At 43.5% G+C, this 21,192-nt stretch overlaps 2 protein-coding genes across 4 annotated transcripts; both read right to left on the bottom strand.

The window, feature by feature from the left end:
• Positions 1 to 1,698: 1,698 nt before the first annotated feature.
• LOC123755376 (uncharacterized) lies at positions 1,699 to 13,187 on the bottom strand. Of its 2 annotated transcripts, XM_045737942.2 has the most exons (4): positions 11,460 to 13,179; positions 8,502 to 8,591; positions 7,191 to 7,627; positions 1,699 to 2,207 (listed from the first exon to the last, which is right to left on the bottom strand). In XM_045737942.2, exons 1-4 carry the CDS (start codon positions 12,248 to 12,250, stop codon positions 1,855 to 1,857), a joined length of 1,671 nt encoding a protein of 556 aa, XP_045593898.2. In that variant the 5' UTR covers positions 12,251 to 13,179; the 3' UTR covers positions 1,699 to 1,854. The 2 variants fall into 2 exon arrangements, with proteins under 2 accessions (XP_045593898.2, XP_069183751.1); XM_069327650.1 differs by lacking the exon at positions 8,502 to 8,591 and having other exon boundaries at positions 11,460 to 13,187.
• Positions 13,188 to 13,995: 808 nt separating this feature from the next.
• On the bottom strand, positions 13,996 to 21,192 carry LOC123755377 (serine-rich adhesin for platelets). Of its 2 annotated transcripts, none has more exons than XM_045737945.2 (5): positions 20,688 to 21,192; positions 18,963 to 19,159; positions 17,435 to 17,564; positions 15,460 to 15,858; positions 13,996 to 14,677 (listed from the first exon to the last, which is right to left on the bottom strand). In XM_045737945.2, the coding sequence occupies exons 1-5, from the start codon at positions 20,743 to 20,745 to the stop codon at positions 14,277 to 14,279; spliced, it is 1,185 nt and encodes a 394-aa protein (XP_045593901.2). In that variant the 5' UTR covers positions 20,746 to 21,192; the 3' UTR covers positions 13,996 to 14,276. The 2 variants fall into 2 exon arrangements, with proteins under 2 accessions (XP_045593901.2, XP_045593899.2); XM_045737943.2 differs by having other exon boundaries at positions 14,139 to 14,680; positions 20,688 to 20,845.

The following is a 21,192-nucleotide window of genomic DNA, read 5'->3' as shown; positions in this document are numbered from 1 at the left end:
CGTCCTGGCCTGCTGCCGGCCACCATGGCCTGCTGCAGTCCGTCCTGGCCTGCTGCCGTCCAGCCGGGCTTCACAAGAGCATTATCCTGCTCAGCATAACCTGGGCTTTCACTTTGAACAACATAGCAGTATTTTTCTGTAATGAAAGCATGTGATTATCATAGCTGCAATCCCAGGAGTTAGCAATTTGTTGATTATACCTTTGAGGCCTCGACGAATTAATACGACACTAACTGTAATGAGTTTATAATCATCTGTGAATTCTGTTTTATTCAAAAAGGCTTATTTACTTGCGGAATCAATATGGGTTTGCAATGCTCTGTATCTGTAAATATGTAAATTTGCAGACAGGAGAAAAGCAGAGGAATGGAGTGAGTTAGTGGACAGTTACAATCAACCGAACAATGGGTATAAATATGATAAGTTTAGATTTAGGAAAGACTTGGGTAAATACTGGTTCAGTAACAGGGTTGTTGATTTGTGGAGCCAATTGCCGCGTAACGTGGTGGAGGTGGGGTCCCTCGATTGTTTCAAGCGCGGGTTGGACAAGTATATGAGTGGGATTGGGTGGTTATAGATAGGAGCTGCCTCGTATGGGCCAATAGGCCTTCTGCAGTTACCTTTGTTCTTATGTTCTTAATCACTTACAATCACCAAGTACACTCGGCAGTTACTGCTGGGTGTTTGAGTGATTGACACCCCCCCAGTATTTGTATTTCATCATTTTAGACATTAGTGATTTTAGAGGGTCAGACTGCATTTCTGACACGCTAACTGTATCTTTGTATTTCTAAATGTGGACTGTATTTCTATTCTTAAGACTATATTCCTATATTTACGATAATGTTTCTATATTTAAGACGTTTCCTTGAACTTTTTTAAAATGTATTCCTACATTTTAAACTGAATTCCTTTTTTTTATTTTACCGTCTTCCATGATCGTCTTGCCTGTGGTGACCTTTCTGATGCATGAACCTTCTTGCTGCAGAGTTTTGGGTTGTCCTTCTTGCTCGGAAGGTGGTCACTGCACTGCTGGATTTGCATGTTGCAATATTTTTTCAGTTTTGGCTCGTGTGATCCGGGCCTGCAACCCGTTCATTTCCTGCACATATTGATTTCATACATTTCATGCAATTTATGCATATTTTTTACATATTAAAGTGGCTGCTTGTAGGCAGTGGCAGTGGCATACAGTAAACTTTCCTCGTAGCCAGTAGTATAGCTTTAAAGTAAACTTTAGTTGTAGCTGGTAATATAGCAATACTGTAAACCTTGGTTGTAGCCATCAACATACCCGCAAAGTAAACCCTGGGTGTAGCTATTGGCAACACACCTTATGTGTTGTTTTATAAGTAAAAGAACTTAGAACCTATTTACTTATTATAAGTAAAAGAATATGAATTCTAGGAGACTCGAGCAGCCACTTTTCACCGATCTCGTGGTGGTCAACCATGGTAGCCCCCCCCCCCTACTTTTAGTAGGTTAGTAAGGGTCAACCTCAATCCGCCCATGTTGGTCACATACCCGTCATCAATTACCCTGGGGAACCTGGGTGAAGCTAGCTCCAAGCGTCAGGCCTCGAGCTTTAGATATAAAACAGACATTCAGTCTGTTTTATAGATATAGATTATATTTGCAAGATACTAAATCAGTGGACCACTTTTGTTTAAAATATAAGAATATTATTATAAAAACCAATTTTTAGCTGAAAAATAGTTTAATAGTATTTACGAAGAGTTCGAGACGGTTAAATTGCTAACAAGAACACGTTTTATTTATATATAGCAAACAGGAATACAAAAAAAAAAACATTGATTTAGCTTTAAAGCCATAAAAACGGATGAGAGCAAAATATCAATTGGTAACGAAAAAGCCAACAACGAGCCAGATACTCTGGCCGAGGATAGAAAATATGAACACAGTAATGTTGACAAACTCTCCGGGCTCCAGGAGGAGGAAGCAGAGCCCAGCCAGCACGTAGGGAGCCGAGGCGAACAGCCCCACGGCGTTGAAGGGCGGACACACCGCCGCCATCACGAAGGCCTCGAAGGCGTATTTGTGCATCTTGGTGACGATGGCGGCGAGGGTGACCTCCTTGGACTCCGAGATCTTGGTGACGAAGCCCAGCAGCGTGGCGGAGGCTACCGGGGCGAACCAGAGGGCCGGGTGGATGGTGCCCACTCCGCCACACACCAGCACCCGGGAACCTGCGGGGAGGGAGGAAATATATGACGTAGGTGGTGAAGGTGGTGGTGGTGTGCAGGGGGAAGGGGTGGAGTAGAGAGGAAGTATTTGAGAACATGTGATGAATATAGAAACAAGACAGAGAGAGAAAAGAATGCGGAGATGTATGTGCTAGAGTCATCCATTATATATATATATATATATATATATATATATATATATATATATATATATATATATATATATATATATATATATATTAGTATATTTTGGTAGCAGTCTTTCCTGTAGACATATATTATTAAATATGACCGAAAAAGTAAGATTAATAATTCTAACACGAATTTTCTCAATCTTTCGTACATTTCTTTTCACTGTTGGAGGTAAATCAAAAATCAATTCTCCAAAATTCATTTTTATTTCTAGTCTGACGCGACACGAGCGCGTTTCGTAAAACTTATTACATTTTCAAAGACTTTAGTTCACAAATACACAACTGAATAGAACTTACGCATCTCCGATTTTATATCTACATTTGAGTGAGGTGGAGCCCTGTTGCTTATGCATAAGCAACAGGGCTCCATTAAGGAACATATAATCTCTTCCCACAACCAAACCATCGCCAGAGAAATCCTAGTAAACAACACAGAAATCATCGATAGATACAGCGATAGCAGGCGGCTTGACGTTTGCGAGGCACTACACATCAAGAAGTCAACACCAGCAATCAACAGCCAATTATTGCACAACTATATTCTACCCACCTCAAGACTCCGCTCCAATATAGAAGCATCAAGAAATATGGACCAATAGGCTTTCTACAAACACTTCTATTCAATATCCATTGTTTCGTGTTCTGTCTTGTGTTGATGAAATTAATACCCTATTAATACTCTTGTTCTGTCTTGTGTTGATGAAATGAATACCCTATTAATGCCACATCTTGTTCTGTCTTGTGTTAATGCCACATCACCCATTCCACCTCACTCAAATGTAGATATAAAATCGGAGATGCGTAAGTTCTATTCAGTTGTGTATTTGTGAACTAAAGTCTTTGAAAATGTAATAAGTTTTACGAAACGCGCTCGTGTCGCGTCAGACTAGAAATAAAAATGAATTTTGGAGAATTGATTTTTGATTTACCTCCAACAGTGAAAAGAAATGTACGAAAGATTGAGAAAATTCGTGTTAGAATTATTAATCTTACTTTTTCGGTCATATTTAATAATATATATATATATATATATATATATATATATATATATATATATATATATATATATATATATATATATATATATATATATATATATATATATATATGCTTAGCAATATGCCTAGAAAATGCTTAGCCAATATGGCTATACAGTATATGGAACGGATATGGGTACAATGAGATGAAAAATTAATGAGCTTGGATATGAGAACAATTAATGAGCTGGGATATGAGGACAAGGAACTGGGATATGAAAAAAATAATGAGCTTGGATATGAGGACAAGTAGCTGGGAGCTACTTTCCTATCTTGATATCCCTCCAATGAGTTGTATAGTCGTAGGTAATGAAACATAAATGTTTCAATAATGATGAGTCTGCTGGAGCACTAAACTCGTATATCACATCATCATATGTAAATATACGCATACTCACATGCGAGAAGTCATGCATTGAACACCGTATGTACATATCATTATATGCAGCATACATTCACAAAGAAATTTTGTTGCAACTTGAAATAATTTAATAATTTAGCTTTAATCTTTATACGGAACAAGACAGTTGAAATTCAAAGATTATGATCATACATATATATCACGTTGTTTTGATTCTATTGTGTGCAGAATAAGATATATAATAACTATGTAGATAAAGGTGTTATACTATGTAGATAAAGGTATTATTTCCTGCAGATATTAAGACTATATAAGGTAAATAAAACGGAATATCTCAATGCTCACACACACACATACCTAGGCAGTGGAGGAGGCTGGTGGAGGCTGACTCCATACACAGTTTCAAATGTAGATATGATAGAGCTCGAGAAGCTCTTGAATCTGTACACCAGAAAATTGACAGTTGAGAGGCGGGACCAAAGAGCCGAAGCTCAACCCCCTCCCCCCCCCTCGCAAGCACAGCTAGGTGAAGTGAGTACACACACACACACACACACACACACACACACACACACACACACACACACACACACACACACACACATACACACTCACCAGCCACTAGAAAGTGAAGGGACAACGACGTTTCGGTCCGTCCTGAACCATTCTCTAGTTGATTATCAATCCTGTCATTCAATCGACTATGCTAATCAATCCTATCACAATCGACTTGAGAATGTTTCCCGGACGGACCGAAACACGTCGTCGTCTCTTCACTTTCTAGTGTGTGGTTTGGTCAACATATTTCAGCCACGTTAGTGTGACTCCTCGTCTGCTCCCTCACCAGACTCACCCAGCGTGAGGAAGATAGCCATGGATGCTGCCACGCGTTCCCACGCCCTGTCACTCAGCACAGACGCCAGACCAGATGAAGCAGACGTCAGACTGAGCACCACACTGGCTGCTAAGGCAGCATTGCCACGAACCTGCGGGGGGGGGGAAACACCATAATCACTATACCTGGAAGAGACACACCATACTTGCCTGCCTCACGGGCTATTCATGCCCATGCCACCTCTTGGGTGACCTTACTTTACCTATCAGTGACTACGCGATAGTGAGGTCTAGCTCACCATACTCATCCGTCCCGTCGAGACATCATATAGTCACTTCCCAGATCACCATACGTGGAGAGGTACCATAGCCACCTTGCCTTCGTAGGCACCATGGTCACTATACACTGTGGTACACCATCGCTGTCATGCTTCTCGAAATACAAGCTGCAGTGCCGATAGTGACACCATAGTCACTATACTTACGGAGACACAGTTGTCACTAACGGTTTGACACCAACAATCAGTGGGATAACGTCCCAACAATCACCTAGAGAGCGTTCCAACAATCACCTGGATAGTGTTCCATCAATCACGTAGTTAGCTTCACAACAATCATCTAGATAGCATTACAACAATCACCTAGATAGCATTACAACAATCACCTGGATAGCATTACAACAATCACCTGGATAGCATTACAACAATCACCTGGATAGCATTACAACAATCACCTGGATAGCATTACAACAATCACCTAGATAGTTTCTCTTATGCTAGAAATGTTTCTCGCCTTCCCTTCCCTTCCCTTCCCTTCCCTTCCCTTCCCTTCCCTTCCTTCCCTTCCTTCCCCCCTTCCCTTTCAAAATACACCCGAGGTATCTCAGATGTTTTCATGGTACATCAAAATAAAACACGTGAAATATTTTCGAGAGTAAACCATTCAACATTTAAGAGGATCCTCGGCTTGTGTATTTGTCAAGTCTGACTGTCGTCAAATAGAATTTCAAGGCATCTGGCTCTGTCACTATGGTTTTGTCTTTGTTTTGTATGTGTGAGTGTGTGAGTGTGTGTGTGTGTGTGTGTGTGTGTGTGTGTGTGTGTGTGTGTGTGTGTGTGTGTGTGTGTGTGTGTGTGTGTGTGTGTGTAATTACCTAAGTGTAATTACCTAAGTGTAGTTACAGGATGAGAGCTACGCTCGTGGTGTCCCGTCTTCCCAGCACTCTTTGTCATATAATGCTTTGAAACTACTGACGGTCTTGGCCTCCACCACCTTCTAAAAATATATATAGCCGCAAACCTCTCACCCCTGTAGGATTCGAAACCAGACAGTCAGGGCTCCATGAACCTTAGCGTATCCAGTACTATACCAACTAGACCATACTGACTGTACAAAAACGCTGCCCATTGTTTCTCGCCAGCGCCCGAGATCGAACCCGGGACCACAGGATCACAATTCCAGTGTGCTGTCAGCTCGGCCGACCGGCTCCCTCAAAAATAACAATTGGAAGAGAATATCAGGACAAGGCTCCTTCGAGGATTGAACGCCGACCTGCATGAGGCGAGGCCTCCGTTGTACCAACACTGTAACTTACAAGGTAAGTTAAGTAAGTTACTGTGTGTGTGTGTGTGTGTGCTTTTACCCTCATTTATGTCTGTTTCTTTGTCTCTTTCTGTTTCTATGTCTCTTTCTCTCTATTTCTGTTTGTCGATAATCTCTCTCTCTCTATTTCTGTTTGTCGATAATCTCTCTCTCTCTATTTCTGTTTGTCGATAATCTCTCTCTCTATTTCTGTTTGTCGATAATCTCTCTCTCTCTCTCTCTCTCTCTCTCTCTCTCTCTCTCTCTCTCTCTCTCTCTCTCTCTCTCTCTCTCTCTCTCTCTCTCTCTCTCTCTCTCTCTCTCTCTCTAGCTCGCGGTTTGATACAGGAACAATGAATTTTTCAAGCAAATAATATTATTTTCGTGCATCAACCCCTAATATCAGTCGTCTAGAAGTCCCAGTGTTCGCGAGGTCTTTCACCTCAGCTCTAAATATACAGTTTTGATCCCTATTTTCCATTTCAATGTAAACCTTATTTATCTTCCAAGCGTCACAAGACCTGTGTGAAGTGTGTATGTGCAGAGAGATCACGGCCAGGATTTATCAAGCATTAACTCGGCCATTTACGAAACCTGTACATCTTCCAGCTTCACAACCCAAAGGTTATTGTTTGTCATAAACAACCTCGTAGTGCTAGTGAGCTCATGAATTATTTGATCATTGTAAATAAAACATTATCATATTTGCTGATAGATACTGAGGTGCTGACGTCTCCCCCCCCCCTCCTCCTTGTCAGGTGATAGTGACTACATAATCTCAGGGAATAGTGGAGTTATGGTGAAAATATCTCTCTCACCATCATTATAGTGTCCAAGAACTGTTCTTGAACCTCTGGAGTATAGTGACTCACTGTACGACCCACCTGCTGCTCTACCCAACACTCATGATGCCCTATAGTGAAAATAGAGTGACGCGGAGCATAACCATCGCTTCCAGAATCAAGGAATAGTGAGTTACCTAGCGTGCTCGATTGCAGTGTTGCCATCATTATGTAGGACTGAATGCCGAGCTGAGGCACCGACTCCAGCAAGGAGTGGAACCATTTCACTGTTGCTGGTTCGGTGTCGGCCATCGCTTGCTCCCACAACACTTTGGGAGACTTTCGTAACGTTAAGGGCCGCTGTTGTTCCTGCTGCTGCTGTTGCTGCTGCTGCTGCTGCTGCTGTTCCTGCTGCTGCTGTTGTTGTTGCTGCTGTTGTTCATTTTGATGAAGCTGCTGATGTTGCTGCTGCAGTACATTATCATGAAGCTGCTGTTGCTGCTGCTGCTGTTGTTGCTGCTGCTGCTGCTGTTGTTGCTGCTGCTGTTGATTCCGATGTCGATGAAGCTGCTTCCTCTGCTGCCAGCTCTGGGCTCGCCAGGCACGGAAACACCAAGTCACTTTCCGGCTGATTCTGGGAAAAGATTAAACAGAAATGAAAACTATCCCTTTGTTGGGTAAATCACACAGGTTTCATTTTGCATTGAGTTCACTGCCCCTCTGTGGCCTAGCAGTTACTGCCATACAGATCTGCTGGGAAACTGTTCAGTGCCACGAGTGAGGGAGGAGTGTATGTTGTGGGGAGGAAGGGGTGTATATTGTGGGGAGGGAGAGGTTTGTGTTGCAGTAAAGGAGGTGATGTATTCTATGAGGAGGGACGGGAATGTGTTGGGAGGGAAGGCGAAGGAAGAATGTCTAGTTTTAAATGTGTTGAATAATGTATCTTTTGTGAAAAGGAAGGTAGAAGCCTTGTCGACCATATCTAGCATGACGACTGAGAAAAGTCGTTACACGTGAGCGAGTTTGGCGCCAACAGTCATGCTAGGGTTTGCATGTATCCCGGATGTGATAAGGGCAGATGACTGGCTGCTTGCAGCCCGGGAATGACCAATCGGTGTGTGACTTGGGGTCACGTGACAGGCTTGAGGCACCGGAATGGTGCTCCTCAGCCCGGCTAGACGTCAGTGTGTCACTTGAAGTCAAACGGGGAGGTCATAACTTATGTCAGTTTAGAACAGTGATTCTCAACCCTTGTATCACAGGTAGTACCCTAACGGGCTATTCATGCCCGTGCCACCTCTTGGGTGGCTTAATCTTCATCAATCAACAATCAGGTAGTGCCAGAGTTACAGCCCCGCTCCTGTGCCAGGTAAGTCCACTACGGGCTCACCATAGCCCGTGCTACTTGCAACTTTTGGTTCCCAGTAGCTGAATCTAAAACAACAACAGGTAGTGGGACACAACACAGACATGGAGCACTCAGTAGCACAAGTTGTTGGGTTACTTACAGGTAGTGGGGAGCGACTTGGCCCAGGAACAGTACCCTGGCTAGCCATTTGTTGAGAGGAGCCACGCTGGCGATGTCTGGCCGGGTCAGTCTGGCGAGAGTTATGGCTTAAGTTAGGTTGTAACAAAGTTATCTTGAGGTTATCTTGAGGTTAGGTTAGATTAGGTTGTAACTTAGGTTAGGTTACGCTGTAATTAGGTTAGGTTACGCTGTAATTAGGTTAGGTTAGGTTAGGTTGTAACTAGGTTAAGTTGCAACTAGATTATGTTGCAACTAGGTTAGGTTGTAACTAAGTTCAGATGCAACTAGATTAGGTTAGGTTATAACCATATAGCGCTTAGTGTCACTCTAGCGATCAAAGTAGACGAAAGTCAGCCTACTGACACATATAACTTGAGGTCATTGTGGCGACAACTGTTGACTACGAATTAACTTGTCGGTGACATAGGTTAGGGGTCGGTCTGGTGATATATGTGTTCTTGATACATGTTCTATAAACATGTACTTCTCATTGACACCTGTACTTCTTAACACCTGTACGTGACCTAAATACCTGTCTCTCATTGACATCTGTGTTTCTTCTTGACTCCTGTGCAAGGAAGAAGAGAGAGAGAGAGAGCAGAGAAGAATAGAAGGGAGAGAGAGACAGATAGAGACTGAGAGAGGGGGAAGGATTGCTGTTAATATCTTGGTAAATCTCTTCACTGAGCGGCATCAGTCGCTGGATCAGCTGTGCAGATGCACTGAACATTGTCTATGCCTTTGATCGGATATAGCACTCTGGATTATTAGCAAAGCTACAAGCAAAATGCATCTCAGGCCCCATTTTACAGCTAATAAAGAACTACCTTCAAGAACGGATATCAAGAGAAGTCCTCAATGGGATAGAATCTGAAAGCCATTCAATTGGTGCCAGCGTACCACAGGGTAGTGTGCTTGGTCCTTTCCTGTGTAATACCTCTTTTAATGATCTGTTACACCTCATTCCTGAAGGTCAAGCCTATGCTGATGATTGGATTCTAACCTCTATATGTGGAAAATAAAAAATACCGAGTGATATTAAGGTCATTAATCACAAACTTTCAGGAATATCTTCTATGAATAATGGCGGTCACATTTGCAACTGAGGAATCACAGTTGACGTAACAAAAAAAACATGATACTGTAAACCGAACGAGCATAAAATGTGTGGCAAAAGCCTAGTGGTTAGTGATAAAGTCGACATATTGGGAATGATATTTGACGCTTCAGTGACCATGAAAAGGCACGTGCTCAGCCTAGCAAGCAAGGCAGCCAAGAGATTTACAGTCTTATGTTGAAGTTCAGACCTTCACGACAGCAGGGGTTGCAAGCCCTTACATGATGTATCTTGAGTCTGCACTGCTATCCTAGAATACCAGCCCCTCTCTTCCCCTCCCCATCATTCATCAGAATTTTGGACAACGTTGAGAAACGTGCAAGAAGGCTGTCTCTAGTCTTAATGCATTCTGGTTGCACTGGTCAGAACATCAGTGCCAACAGCTGCAAGACCTGGCCCATCTTCACTGACAGCCACAAGTAGGCACCCATAACACAAGGCGCTCAGCCATCAACCATTTATTGGAAATGCTTTCTCAATAATCTCTCTCCATCAGCGATCACTCATTCCTAGGCTGACTCAAGTTAGCTTAATAAGATAGCAATATACATCCCAAGTGAACTGAGTAGCTCTGCCCACCAACCATTTGGGCTGGACGGTAGAGCGATGGTCTCGCTTCATGCAGGTCGGCGTTCAATCCCCGACTGTCCAAGAAGGTTGGGCACCATTCCTTTCTCCCGTTCCATCCCAAATCCATATCCTGACCCCTTCCCAGTGCTATATAGTCGTAATGGCTTGGCGTTTTCCCCCCTGAAAATTCCCCTTCCCCCTCTCTTATTACATACACATCCTTCAAGGGGCTCACAACTCACATCTGGAACTTATTCGCTCAACACGTTAATACAGATGAAATCAAGCCAAGTGAGCATATGAAAGATCTGCTACACCGGTGGTTCCTGGTTTAACCTGTTCCTTGTATGACAGTTACTGAGCATTAAAGCTAGTTTATTCCTAATGGATTCAAATAATAGTCTCGTGAAGTAAATGAGTCTCTCGGGGCAGGCTTCAGATGGGCAGATGTGAGTTAACAGCTCCTGCTTGTAGTTTCATGAGGAATATTCCCTGACATTTCTAACGGACCCTAGTCTTATTTAAAAGAGAGAGAGAGAGAGAGAGAGAGAGAGAGAGAGAGAGAGAGAGAGAGAGAGAGAGAGAGAGAGAGAAAGAGAGAGAGAGAGAGAGAGAGAGAGAGAGAGAGAGAGAGAGAGAGAGACAGACAGACAGACAGACAGACAGACAGACAGACAGACAGACAGACAGACAGACAGACAGACAGACAGACAGACAGACAGACAGGTAGACAGACAGAGAAATTCGTAGATGCTGTTATTGGCGGCAATTTCCGGACATTGCTCACTGATGATGTATATCTTAGTCTTATCTCATATTTATCTCCTCAGCCCACCAAGGTGCCAGAATCTCGAAGTACCAGGGGTACAGGGATACCCTGAGGATACTGGGTACTGGAGTACCAGGGTACATGGTGTCAGGGTCTTGTAATACCAGGGTACCATATTACCGGAGGTATAAAGGTACCAAGGTACTACGGACCCAGGGCACCACGGTACCTGCTTACCACTAGCTTCCTATTAATAATATTTAATATTGTGATTATATATAAATACCAAAGTGTACCCAGCTTCTCGGTGTATATATACAGGTGATTGAGTCCTGATTATGTTGAGGTCCAAAGTATACCTGCTGATTGGTCAGTAAGGAATTGTGGTAAACCTTAATCACCTTCCAGAAACTGGCAGGCCTTAAACCCAACACAAGAACTACACAGACTCTCACAACATGAGAGAACTAATGTATACTCACTGCTCGTAGGCGTAAGCATTGATAATCAAGCTAGGAAGGATGAGGAATGACACCGTCAGACCACACCACCAATTCTGGCCCGTAGAGCAGAAATCCACAGCCACTATCACCGTGGTCAACTGGTCGACCACGTACATGATCAAGTACCACGTACAGGGCATGAAGATGGTCAGCATCCTCCACGCCATCACCATATCAGACACCTGGGCATCGGTGTACCGGAATAAGTGCGCGTCTCGAGTTTGCGTCGAGGCGTCGAACCCCGTGGAGCGAGTCTCAATGATGATGTAGTCTGATATAGCCGAGGACACCGAAGTACTCATGTCACTGGAGGTCTCCGTCTTCAGGATTTTCCAGGAACTGAGGGTACGAGGGACTTCATCCGTCTGAGCGGCGACGTCCCTGAAGGACGAGATGGTCGTCATGTACAGAGTCTCAGGGTCCTGCCTCGACGTTGCGCCGAGCGTCTGGCGCCATCCTCCTCCCGCGAAGATTCCCCGCGCTATTTGCAGTATCCCAAGGTCCGGCCTCGGCGTCGTACCAAGCATACTCGTCGCCAGACTGGACTCTGGAGTGACATGCGTCAGGCTTGTAACCTTCGTTTGTCGTGCCTTTGAGGGCCATGCGAGTTGAATTAGAATTTCTTCAGATTGGATTGAATAAATATTTAAATTATGATCTGCTGTAATTCCAAAACATCGTTCAGATCTTTTCTTGGACATGAAATCATAAACTGTTCTCATAGGCACAATTGTGGTGTTGGTAAAATAAAAAATTAACACTACGTCCATCTTCGATGCTGCAAGAATCCCAAGATAATGTTTCCTATCATGCTATTATCGGAAGACGTCACCGCAACCAACGCTAGACACTATATATAAATATTTAACGCAGAGACTGGTCTTCCTCAGTGCCCACTGCCTGAGTGCACTTGTCAACCAGTATGTACTTAATATCACTCGAATCCGTTTAACTTTACTGCACTTAGTTGCCATCTTAGGAAGTGTAGCACCATGAACATGAATTCCAGGAACAACTGAGGAGGAAGATCCATTGTCCTTCAAGACTCAGGTTCATGTATGCATCATGTTCAGGACGAGGCGGTGAGACGTATGGCAAGGAGAACTTCCTTCGACACACAGAAGGTTCAGGCTTGTCTAGAGGCACTATAAATCCCAATAAACTGTCCATTGCTGGTCTACGCCGGGCCAAGCAATACTGCTACAGTGAGTCTGAGAGGAGTGCTATGTATTGCTCCTGGTTCAGGCTAGATCAAGGCCTTAGACTGCCCAGAAAAAAGCTCACTGCTACAATATACCTTTGTGTCATTTATTAAACGAAACACAGAACGATACACAGGCGAGGAAGTGTTCCAGATTCCAACTAACACTAATTATAGCCGTAGTTACAGGGTAGCTACAGGCTCCAAGCGCCAGTAAGTCGTCGCCACCTCACTTCTCAACCACCACTGTCCGCTGCAAGGGTGTAGAGGAGGGGGGTTGGGGTATGGACGATGCCCTCCGCAATTACTGATAACACATTGATAAAGGGCGGAAAGTATCTGTGGACCTCTTTACTGATAAAGTTATCATGTTATCATTTGTTAAGGTGCTTGTTGCTACTGCTTCTTTCTCCCTTTTGTTGACCGAAAAGTTCTATTGTAGGGATATTCTCTTTTTATTATATTTTCCTCACATAAATATTGTTTGAGTATAAAATAATTCAGAATGTAAAAAATCTCTCTCTCTCTCTCTCTCTCTCTCTCTCTCTCTCTCTCTCTCTCTCTCTCTCTCTCTCTCTCTCTCTCTCTCTCTCTCTCTCTCTCTCTCTCTCTCTCTCTCTCTCTCTCTCTCTCACACACACACACACACATATATATATATATATATATATATATATATATATATATATATATATATATATATATGTCGTACCTAGTAGCCAGAACTCACTTCTCAGCCTACTATTCAAGGCCCGATTTGCCTAATAAGCCAAGTTTTCCTGAATTAATATATTTACTATAATTTTTTTCTTATGAAATGATAAAGCAACCCTTTTCTCTATGTATGAGGTCAATTTTTTTTTATTGGAGTTAAAATTAACGTAGATATATGACCGAACCTAACCAACCCTACCTAACCTAACCTAACCTATATTTATAGGTAAAGTTAGGTTAGGTAGCCAAAAAAAGCTAGGTTAGGTTAGGTTAGGTAGGTTAGGTAGACGAAAAAACATTAATTCATGAAAACTTGGCTTATTAGGCAAATCGGGCCTTGAATAGTAGGCTGAGAAGTGCGTTCTGGCTATTAGGTACGACATATATATATATATATATATATATATATATATATATATATATATATATATATATATATATATATATAATATATATATATATATATATAATATATATATATATATATATATATATATATACTAGTAAAGCATCATATTTCATCCAGAATTCGAAAAAAATACGGCCTTAAATTTATCTAATTTAAAAATGTAAGAAAAAGGAGGACAAATTAAGAAATAATTTTTCTTTTCTTTTTATTAAACAGTTAAAAACGTTTTCTTAGTGTAATTAAGCTATAATATATTAGTAATTCGTTGTTTTGTGAAGCCCAGATAAATGTTAGCGTCGTCATAGATGCACAAGATCAGTTAGGAGTTAGAGGTTCATGAGACGCAGGTTCGTAAGCAACTGAGGAATTTACAGTCACTTTGAGCTACAGCTTCGAATACAGCTGTAGCCGCAGGTACACATGTCGATGAGAGAGAGAGAGAGAGAGAGAGAGAGAGAGATAGCATGAGACCTCAATGAAAGGCAACATCGTACACACTGTCAGCGCTCCCACGGAGAGAACTTCTTTTCGAGTATCTCGCTACTGTTCCATGGTTGTCGCAGCCTTCCGTTCCGCCCTCTTCCTCTCCAAGCTTACTGCTGCTTTCCTCTTTTCCACGGAGGCCGTGATCAGTCCTTCTGATGTCATCATCGCCTTCATTTATTGCTCGGTTGAAGTACCCTCTTTCTACTTCACTGTTCGCACAAGTAGCTCCTAGTTCGGTATATTGGCTGTAGACATTATTTGTTTCATGTTCGCCTTGGCAACTTTTAGTTCCTTGACCAGAGTTAGCTCCCAGACCTTCTCCTCCGGAGTAGTGCTTCTGTCTGAGGGGATGTCTTGAGTCTTGGGAAGTTACCCCTCTTGGAGAATCTGCTGGATGAGAAAGATATTGTGAAGATGGTAGTAAGGGGAGAGCAGAGAGGGGAAGACAGAAAGGGAATGGAGGATGAGGAAGGAACGGCTATAGCAGAAACCTCAATGTAGAAGCCTCCAGTGTAGAAGCTCCAGTGTAGAAGCCCCAATGACAAACCCCCTGTGTAGAAACCCCAGTCTACAAGCCCCAGTCTACAACCCCCAGTCTACAAGCTCCACTTAAATACCAAACTTATACTAGAGGAATCTAAAGATTAACTACAGGACAGGTCCCAGAACTCATTGAGTACAAGGGAGAGCTGAAGGAATTAGATCTCACTACGCTTGAAGAGAGAAGGATAAAATGCAACTTCGAGAATATAAGGCAGAGCGTGAAAAGGCGGAGGACCAGAGAACATGGATGAAAAGCAGAAATTTAGATAACCGTAAGAATGTCTCGACACACTTCTTCACTACTCTAACACTAAAGAAGTAGAGTGAGCAAGGGTGTGAGTTGAAGCTAACTCTATCCATATTTTCAAAAAGAGATACGCTAACTGGGACTTATATAGTGAGCCATTGTAATAGACCGGCTACAGAAAGGCAAGGCCCAGGAGCTGAACCTCGCCCTGCAAGTACTTATATGTGAACTCTCTTACATGCCCTCACACACTTGAAGGAATACAATGCTATTATTCGAAATTGCAGACATAAATAAGCATTGAGACACATGTTGGTGGCGGGTTCGAGGCCAGAAGGTGTTGTTTATATTAAGTGTTTCACGACGTTGCTCAACTCACCGGTGAGGCGGTGTTGCTGGGTCTTTGGTGTGTTTCCGCCGAAATAGCAGATATAGACGACGAGAGTTATTGTTGTGAGGGCCAGGAGGACACACAGCACTCCTAGTGCCGTGATGGTGCTGCTGCTGCTGACGCTGCTGTTGCTGGTGCGGCTACTGCTGACGATCGTGCTGCTACTGCTAACGCTGCTGCTGCTACTGCTGTTGATGCTGCTACTGCTGACGCTGCTGCTGCTACTGCTGTTGATGCTGCTGCTGACGCTGCTGCTGCTACTGCTGTTGGTGCTGCTGCTGACGCTGGTGCTGCTTGCGGTTGTGGCTATAAGCAGTGAGTTCCCCCCACTGGTGGTGGTGGTGGTGGGGCACAGCGCCGCCGGTGATGGTGGTAGTGGTGGTAGAGCTGTACCAACACCAAGACAACATACCATATAACACACCATAATTATCCAGGCTGTAATTCCATTAATAACATCCAGAATAGGAAGGCGAACAAAAGAACCCAATACCTGTATAAGTATTATTAAACCGAATTTTCGGATAAACCTCCATCCTTTACCTAGGTGGTGTAAACACTGATAGGGATGCAGGTTCATCCGAAAATAGTAAACTAGTAAATAGTCGGTTTAATAGTAAACTTACACAAGTATCGGGTCCTTTCTTCACCTTCAAACACAATGGAATTGTAGTAAACTTCTCCAATGCAGAATGTGTTTTAATTATTAATTGATTGCATGCAATTGTGAGGAAATAAACACATTCATATATTAATAAACACATCAATGGCGACATGTGTGAACACTCGACCCTTTTTTCTCTCTCTGGCTAATACGTCGCATTTCTTTACGGAATCGACCAATCCGTTAACAAATGCGACGTACTTGTAAAAATGGAAGAATCGTATTATTGACGTGGTCTGTGAATCGGCCTCGATAGGTTAGGTGGGTTGGTTGGGTTCGTACGTTTCTGGTTAGGCAAAACAATTGCTTTTCTTTTACGAAGAAATTGAGAAAAGGAGCTCCGGTCCCACAGGGGTCAGTACCACAGGGGTCAGTACCACCTGGGCCAGTCCCACAGGGGTCAGTCCCACAGAGGTCAGTCCCACAGGGGTCAGTACCACCTGGGCCAGTCCCACAGGGGTCAGTCCCACAGGGGTCAGTCCCACAGGGGTCAGTCCCACAGGGGTCAGTCCCACATGGGTCAGTACTATGTCCCACCAAGTTATGTGATACATAGACCAGGAGGAGACTCACCTACTGCAGGAGAGACTCACCTACTGCAGGAGAGACTCACCTACTGCAGGAGAGACTCACCTACTGCAGGAGAGACCCACCTACTGCAGGAGAGACTCACCTACTGCAGGAGAGACTCACCTACTGCAGGAGAGACCCACCTACTGCAGGAGAGACTCACCTACTGCAGGAGAGATTCACCTACTGCAGGAGAGACCCACCTACTGCAGGAGAGACTCACCTACTGCAGGAGAGACTCACCTACTGCAGGAGAGACCCACCTACTGCAGGAGAGACTCACCTACTGTAGGAGAGACTCACCTACTGCAGGAGAGACTCACCTACTGCAGGAGAGACCCACCTACTGCAGGAGAGACTCACCTACTGTAGGAGAGACCCACCTACTGCAGGAGAGACCCACCTACTGCAGGAGAGACCCACCTACTGCAGGAGAGACTCACCTACTGCAGGAGAGACTCACCTACTGCAGGAGAGACCCACCTACTGCAGGAGAGACTCACCTACTGCAGGAGAGACCCACCTACTGCAGGAGAGACCCACCTACTGCAGGAGAGACCCACCTACTGCAGAAGAGACCCACCTACTGCAGGAGAGACCCACCTACTGCAGGAGAGACTCACCTACTGCAGGAGAGACCCACCTACTGCAGGAGAGACCCACCTACTGCAGGAGAGACTCACCTACTGCAGGAGAGACCCACCCACCTGCTGCCGGAGACCCACTTACTGCAGGAGTAGGAACAGAAGACCCAGTGCACAGGCTCCCGGCTCTTGACGGCCACATGGGCAAGTCTTCCAGGCTTGAGTTCCTCGTTGATACCCGCTACAGGACCCATCACCACCGTCGCTGAGTTCTTCTACTCCAAGGGACGAAGTTGGGAAATGGTGCAAGAGAAAGGTCAAAAGAAATGGTGTTATGTATATGAAGAAAAACAAAAGTAAGAATTGTTATTACTGTAATTATCTGGGTTTCTGTCATTATTTTTATGATCATATTATTTATTATTATTATTATTATTATTATTATTAGTACACATATTATTTTCCAGGTTGTCTGTGGTAATGCGGATTAATCGTTCACCTTTAAATTACGGTAAAATTATTATTTTTCCTATATGCTATTGAATACCATACGTGTCATTAGTTATTTATTTTAAGATGTTTAAATTAAAAATTAACTATAAGCAGGTCTATTTTGACCATAATAAACCAAAATTATTTCATTATTACCTAAATTAAATGATATCAAATCAGTGATTTACATAACCTGCACACACATATAACATCTTTCATATTACCAACAAAGTATCACAACACGCAAAGCAAAGTTCACTTTATAACTGGTCTCTTAAATGAGGCAAATGAAATGTTTGCAACTTTAACTGAAACACACAAAGGACAATTATAACATTGAGATATGGATACCAGAATTCAATCTTTTGAGATGTGATAGGAAACACAGGCTACAGGGTGGGGCTCAGCCTGAACATTAAGGATACACTCATCTGCATTGAGTTGCTAAACTCCACGAATGATATGGTGGAAGTTCTGATAATCAAAATAGAGATCCTAAGTGTGGTTATTGTCCTTGTATATAAGTCACCAGATGCAAATCCTAGGCAGTTCAAAGACCAATTTATGAAAATAGAATACAGCTTAGAAACCTCACAAACCCAGCCCAGAACATCATCTTGCCTGGTGACTTCAACCTACGGTATCCTAAAATGGAAGGCTGTGTCAAATATAGTTATACCAGAGGGAGAGACTCCCAGGAAGCAATCTCTATAAACAGTCACACACAAATGACCTCTTGCAGATGTGTGACAGATTTGCCTTAAGCCAGCAAATAGTAGAACCAACTAGAAAATGAAAAGCCCTAGACCTTATGATGACCAAACCGCCTGAAAGTGAAGAAATGACGACGTTTCGGACCAGTATCAAGTCGTGTAACAGAAGAGAGGATTTGTTGTTGTTGTTTTAGATTTAGCTACTTAGAATGAAATGTCCATGTAGCACGGGCTATGGTGAGCCCGTAAAGAAGAGAGGAAGGTACAGGCAAATATATAAGATAAGAGAGTGAGGAGAGAGGTCAGTAGCAGGTAAAATAAAGGTCAAAATAGTATGAATTTCATCCCATTCTGACCTTATTGTAGTGGAAGGTTACTGTAAAAGCCATTATGTGGCTTTAACCGTAGCAGCATCAATAGCAGCATCAATTACACCATTAACTCAGGCCTCTGAGTTGGTCAGCTTACCGGCTGGACTATATCGATGATGTGCCAGTCGTGACCTCCAGCAATGGTGAAGTATTTATAAAACGTCCACCCGTGACCATTGACGAAGAAGGCGACGTAGGCGGCTGCGGAGGGCGCCTGGGTCGACACCAGCAGCCGGGAGATTGCCTGACCGAACGGCACGTTGAAGATGATAGGATGCCACTCTGACGTCCGCTCTGGTAGTACCGGGAGAGGTAGAAGCAGTTATTGTTAGGTAATGGCCAGGGAATGATGGCATGTTGATGTGTGCGTGTGTATGTACTATCTGTGTCTGCAAGATCCTGCATCATGGAGATGTGTGTGTGTGTGTTAGTTTAGTTCATTTATTATGCACCCCATACCCATCTTGAGGGCGGTAGTGGAAAGGGTTACAGAGGCACATAATGGGCTCAGGGACTGAACCCCACAGTTCATTTAGCTAAGCAAGTTACAATCTTGATGAGCTAGTTACACAATTCAATACACAACGTTCACATCAACAATGGGCTCGAGACCGAACACAAGTACAGTTTCTAAATTAAGCAACTGGCATATAAGGTGAGCTAGTGTCACAATTGATATGTTTGTCCTGAACCCCCCCTCCCCCCCCTATCCAGTGGGAAGCGGTGGATAGGTAACAATCAATTTTTCACTCAGTTACTACCTACAGTTAATAAACTGGGAATATTTGGCCAAGACTTCTGTCAGCAGATCATTTTGAATGAAATGTTTACACATCTCTTGAGCATTTGTTATTGAATTTTCTCTGAATTCACGTATCTTTTCGCACTCCATCACATAGTGGCATTTACTCCTGAGCTATGAGGAAATATTGAGAGAACTGGACTTTACCACACTGGAGCAAAAGAGAGATTGGAGGGACATGTTAAGGATTGACAAAGTAGAGAAAGCAGCGTTGTTCAAAGCTAGGAACAGAGATCGAAATGTCACAAGGGATCGAAGTGGAAACTAGCACAAGGGATCGAAGTGGAAACTAGCACAAGGGATCGAAGTGGAAACTAGCACAAGGGATCGAAGTGGAAACTGGAAATTCAAATGAGTCATAGAAACATCAGAAAGAACTTTTCAGTGTTAGAGCTGTCAATAAATGGAATAAGTTAGATGTACATGTTGAAGCTCAATTGGATTCAAAGTTGTAAATGTAAATACAATAAAAGCGTGAGAAATGAGTCATTGCCTTAATCTAAGAACGTTCGGAAGGCGGGGCTTCGAGCCTAGCTCGATCCTGTAGATAGATTTAGGTGAACACACACACACACACACACACACACACACACACACACACACACACACACACACACACACACACACACACACACACACACACACACACACATACACACACATATACACACACACACACACACACACACACATACACACACACACACACACACACACACACACACACACACACACACACACACACACACACACACACACATACACACACATATACACACACACACACATACACACACATATACACACACACACACACACACACACACACATACACACACATACACACACACACACACACACACACACACACATACACACACATATACACACACACACACACACACACACACACACACACACACACACACACACACACACACACACACACACACACACACACACACACACACACACACACACGAGAGGTGTAGGAGAAACATGGATGTTTGACGTACTAACCTGCCCTGGTGAGAGCTACAAACACCACCACCACCACCACGACCGTCGACAACCTCATCTCAGTGTATAGAGCCACCTTCAATGTCCCGCCAGCCACTCACAACGTCCCCCTGCCCCCTTCCCCCTCTTCCCCCCTAAGTCGTCCTTCACTCTTGGCTTGCCACACTTCAGAAATAACAGTTCCTCCAGTACACCTGGACTCTTCGACGGCTTGAAGTTCCTCATATTTCAGCGTTCCATAATATCACGAACCAGTCCACATATCCCACACGAAGCCACGTGGTTTTCGATTAAGTTGAGCCAATAGACGACGTGTAATTTCAAGTATGTTGCTGTCACACTTCTCAGTAACCCACGGAATGCCACATGTGATTATAAGCGCCTTTTCTCGTAAGAAAAATACGTACACACGTGTACGTATTTAGTAGTGAAGTACACATGCGTTTGTGTACTTTTCTTTCCTCGACTCGCGAGCTGTTTACTAATTCTGGCTCAGTACTCGACT

Source organism: Procambarus clarkii, chromosome 20 (assembly GCF_040958095.1).
Source record: "Procambarus clarkii isolate CNS0578487 chromosome 20, FALCON_Pclarkii_2.0, whole genome shotgun sequence".
NCBI classification, from domain to species: Eukaryota; Metazoa; Arthropoda; class Malacostraca; order Decapoda; family Cambaridae; genus Procambarus; species Procambarus clarkii.
This window is presented reverse-complemented; position numbering and strand designations above follow the sequence as displayed.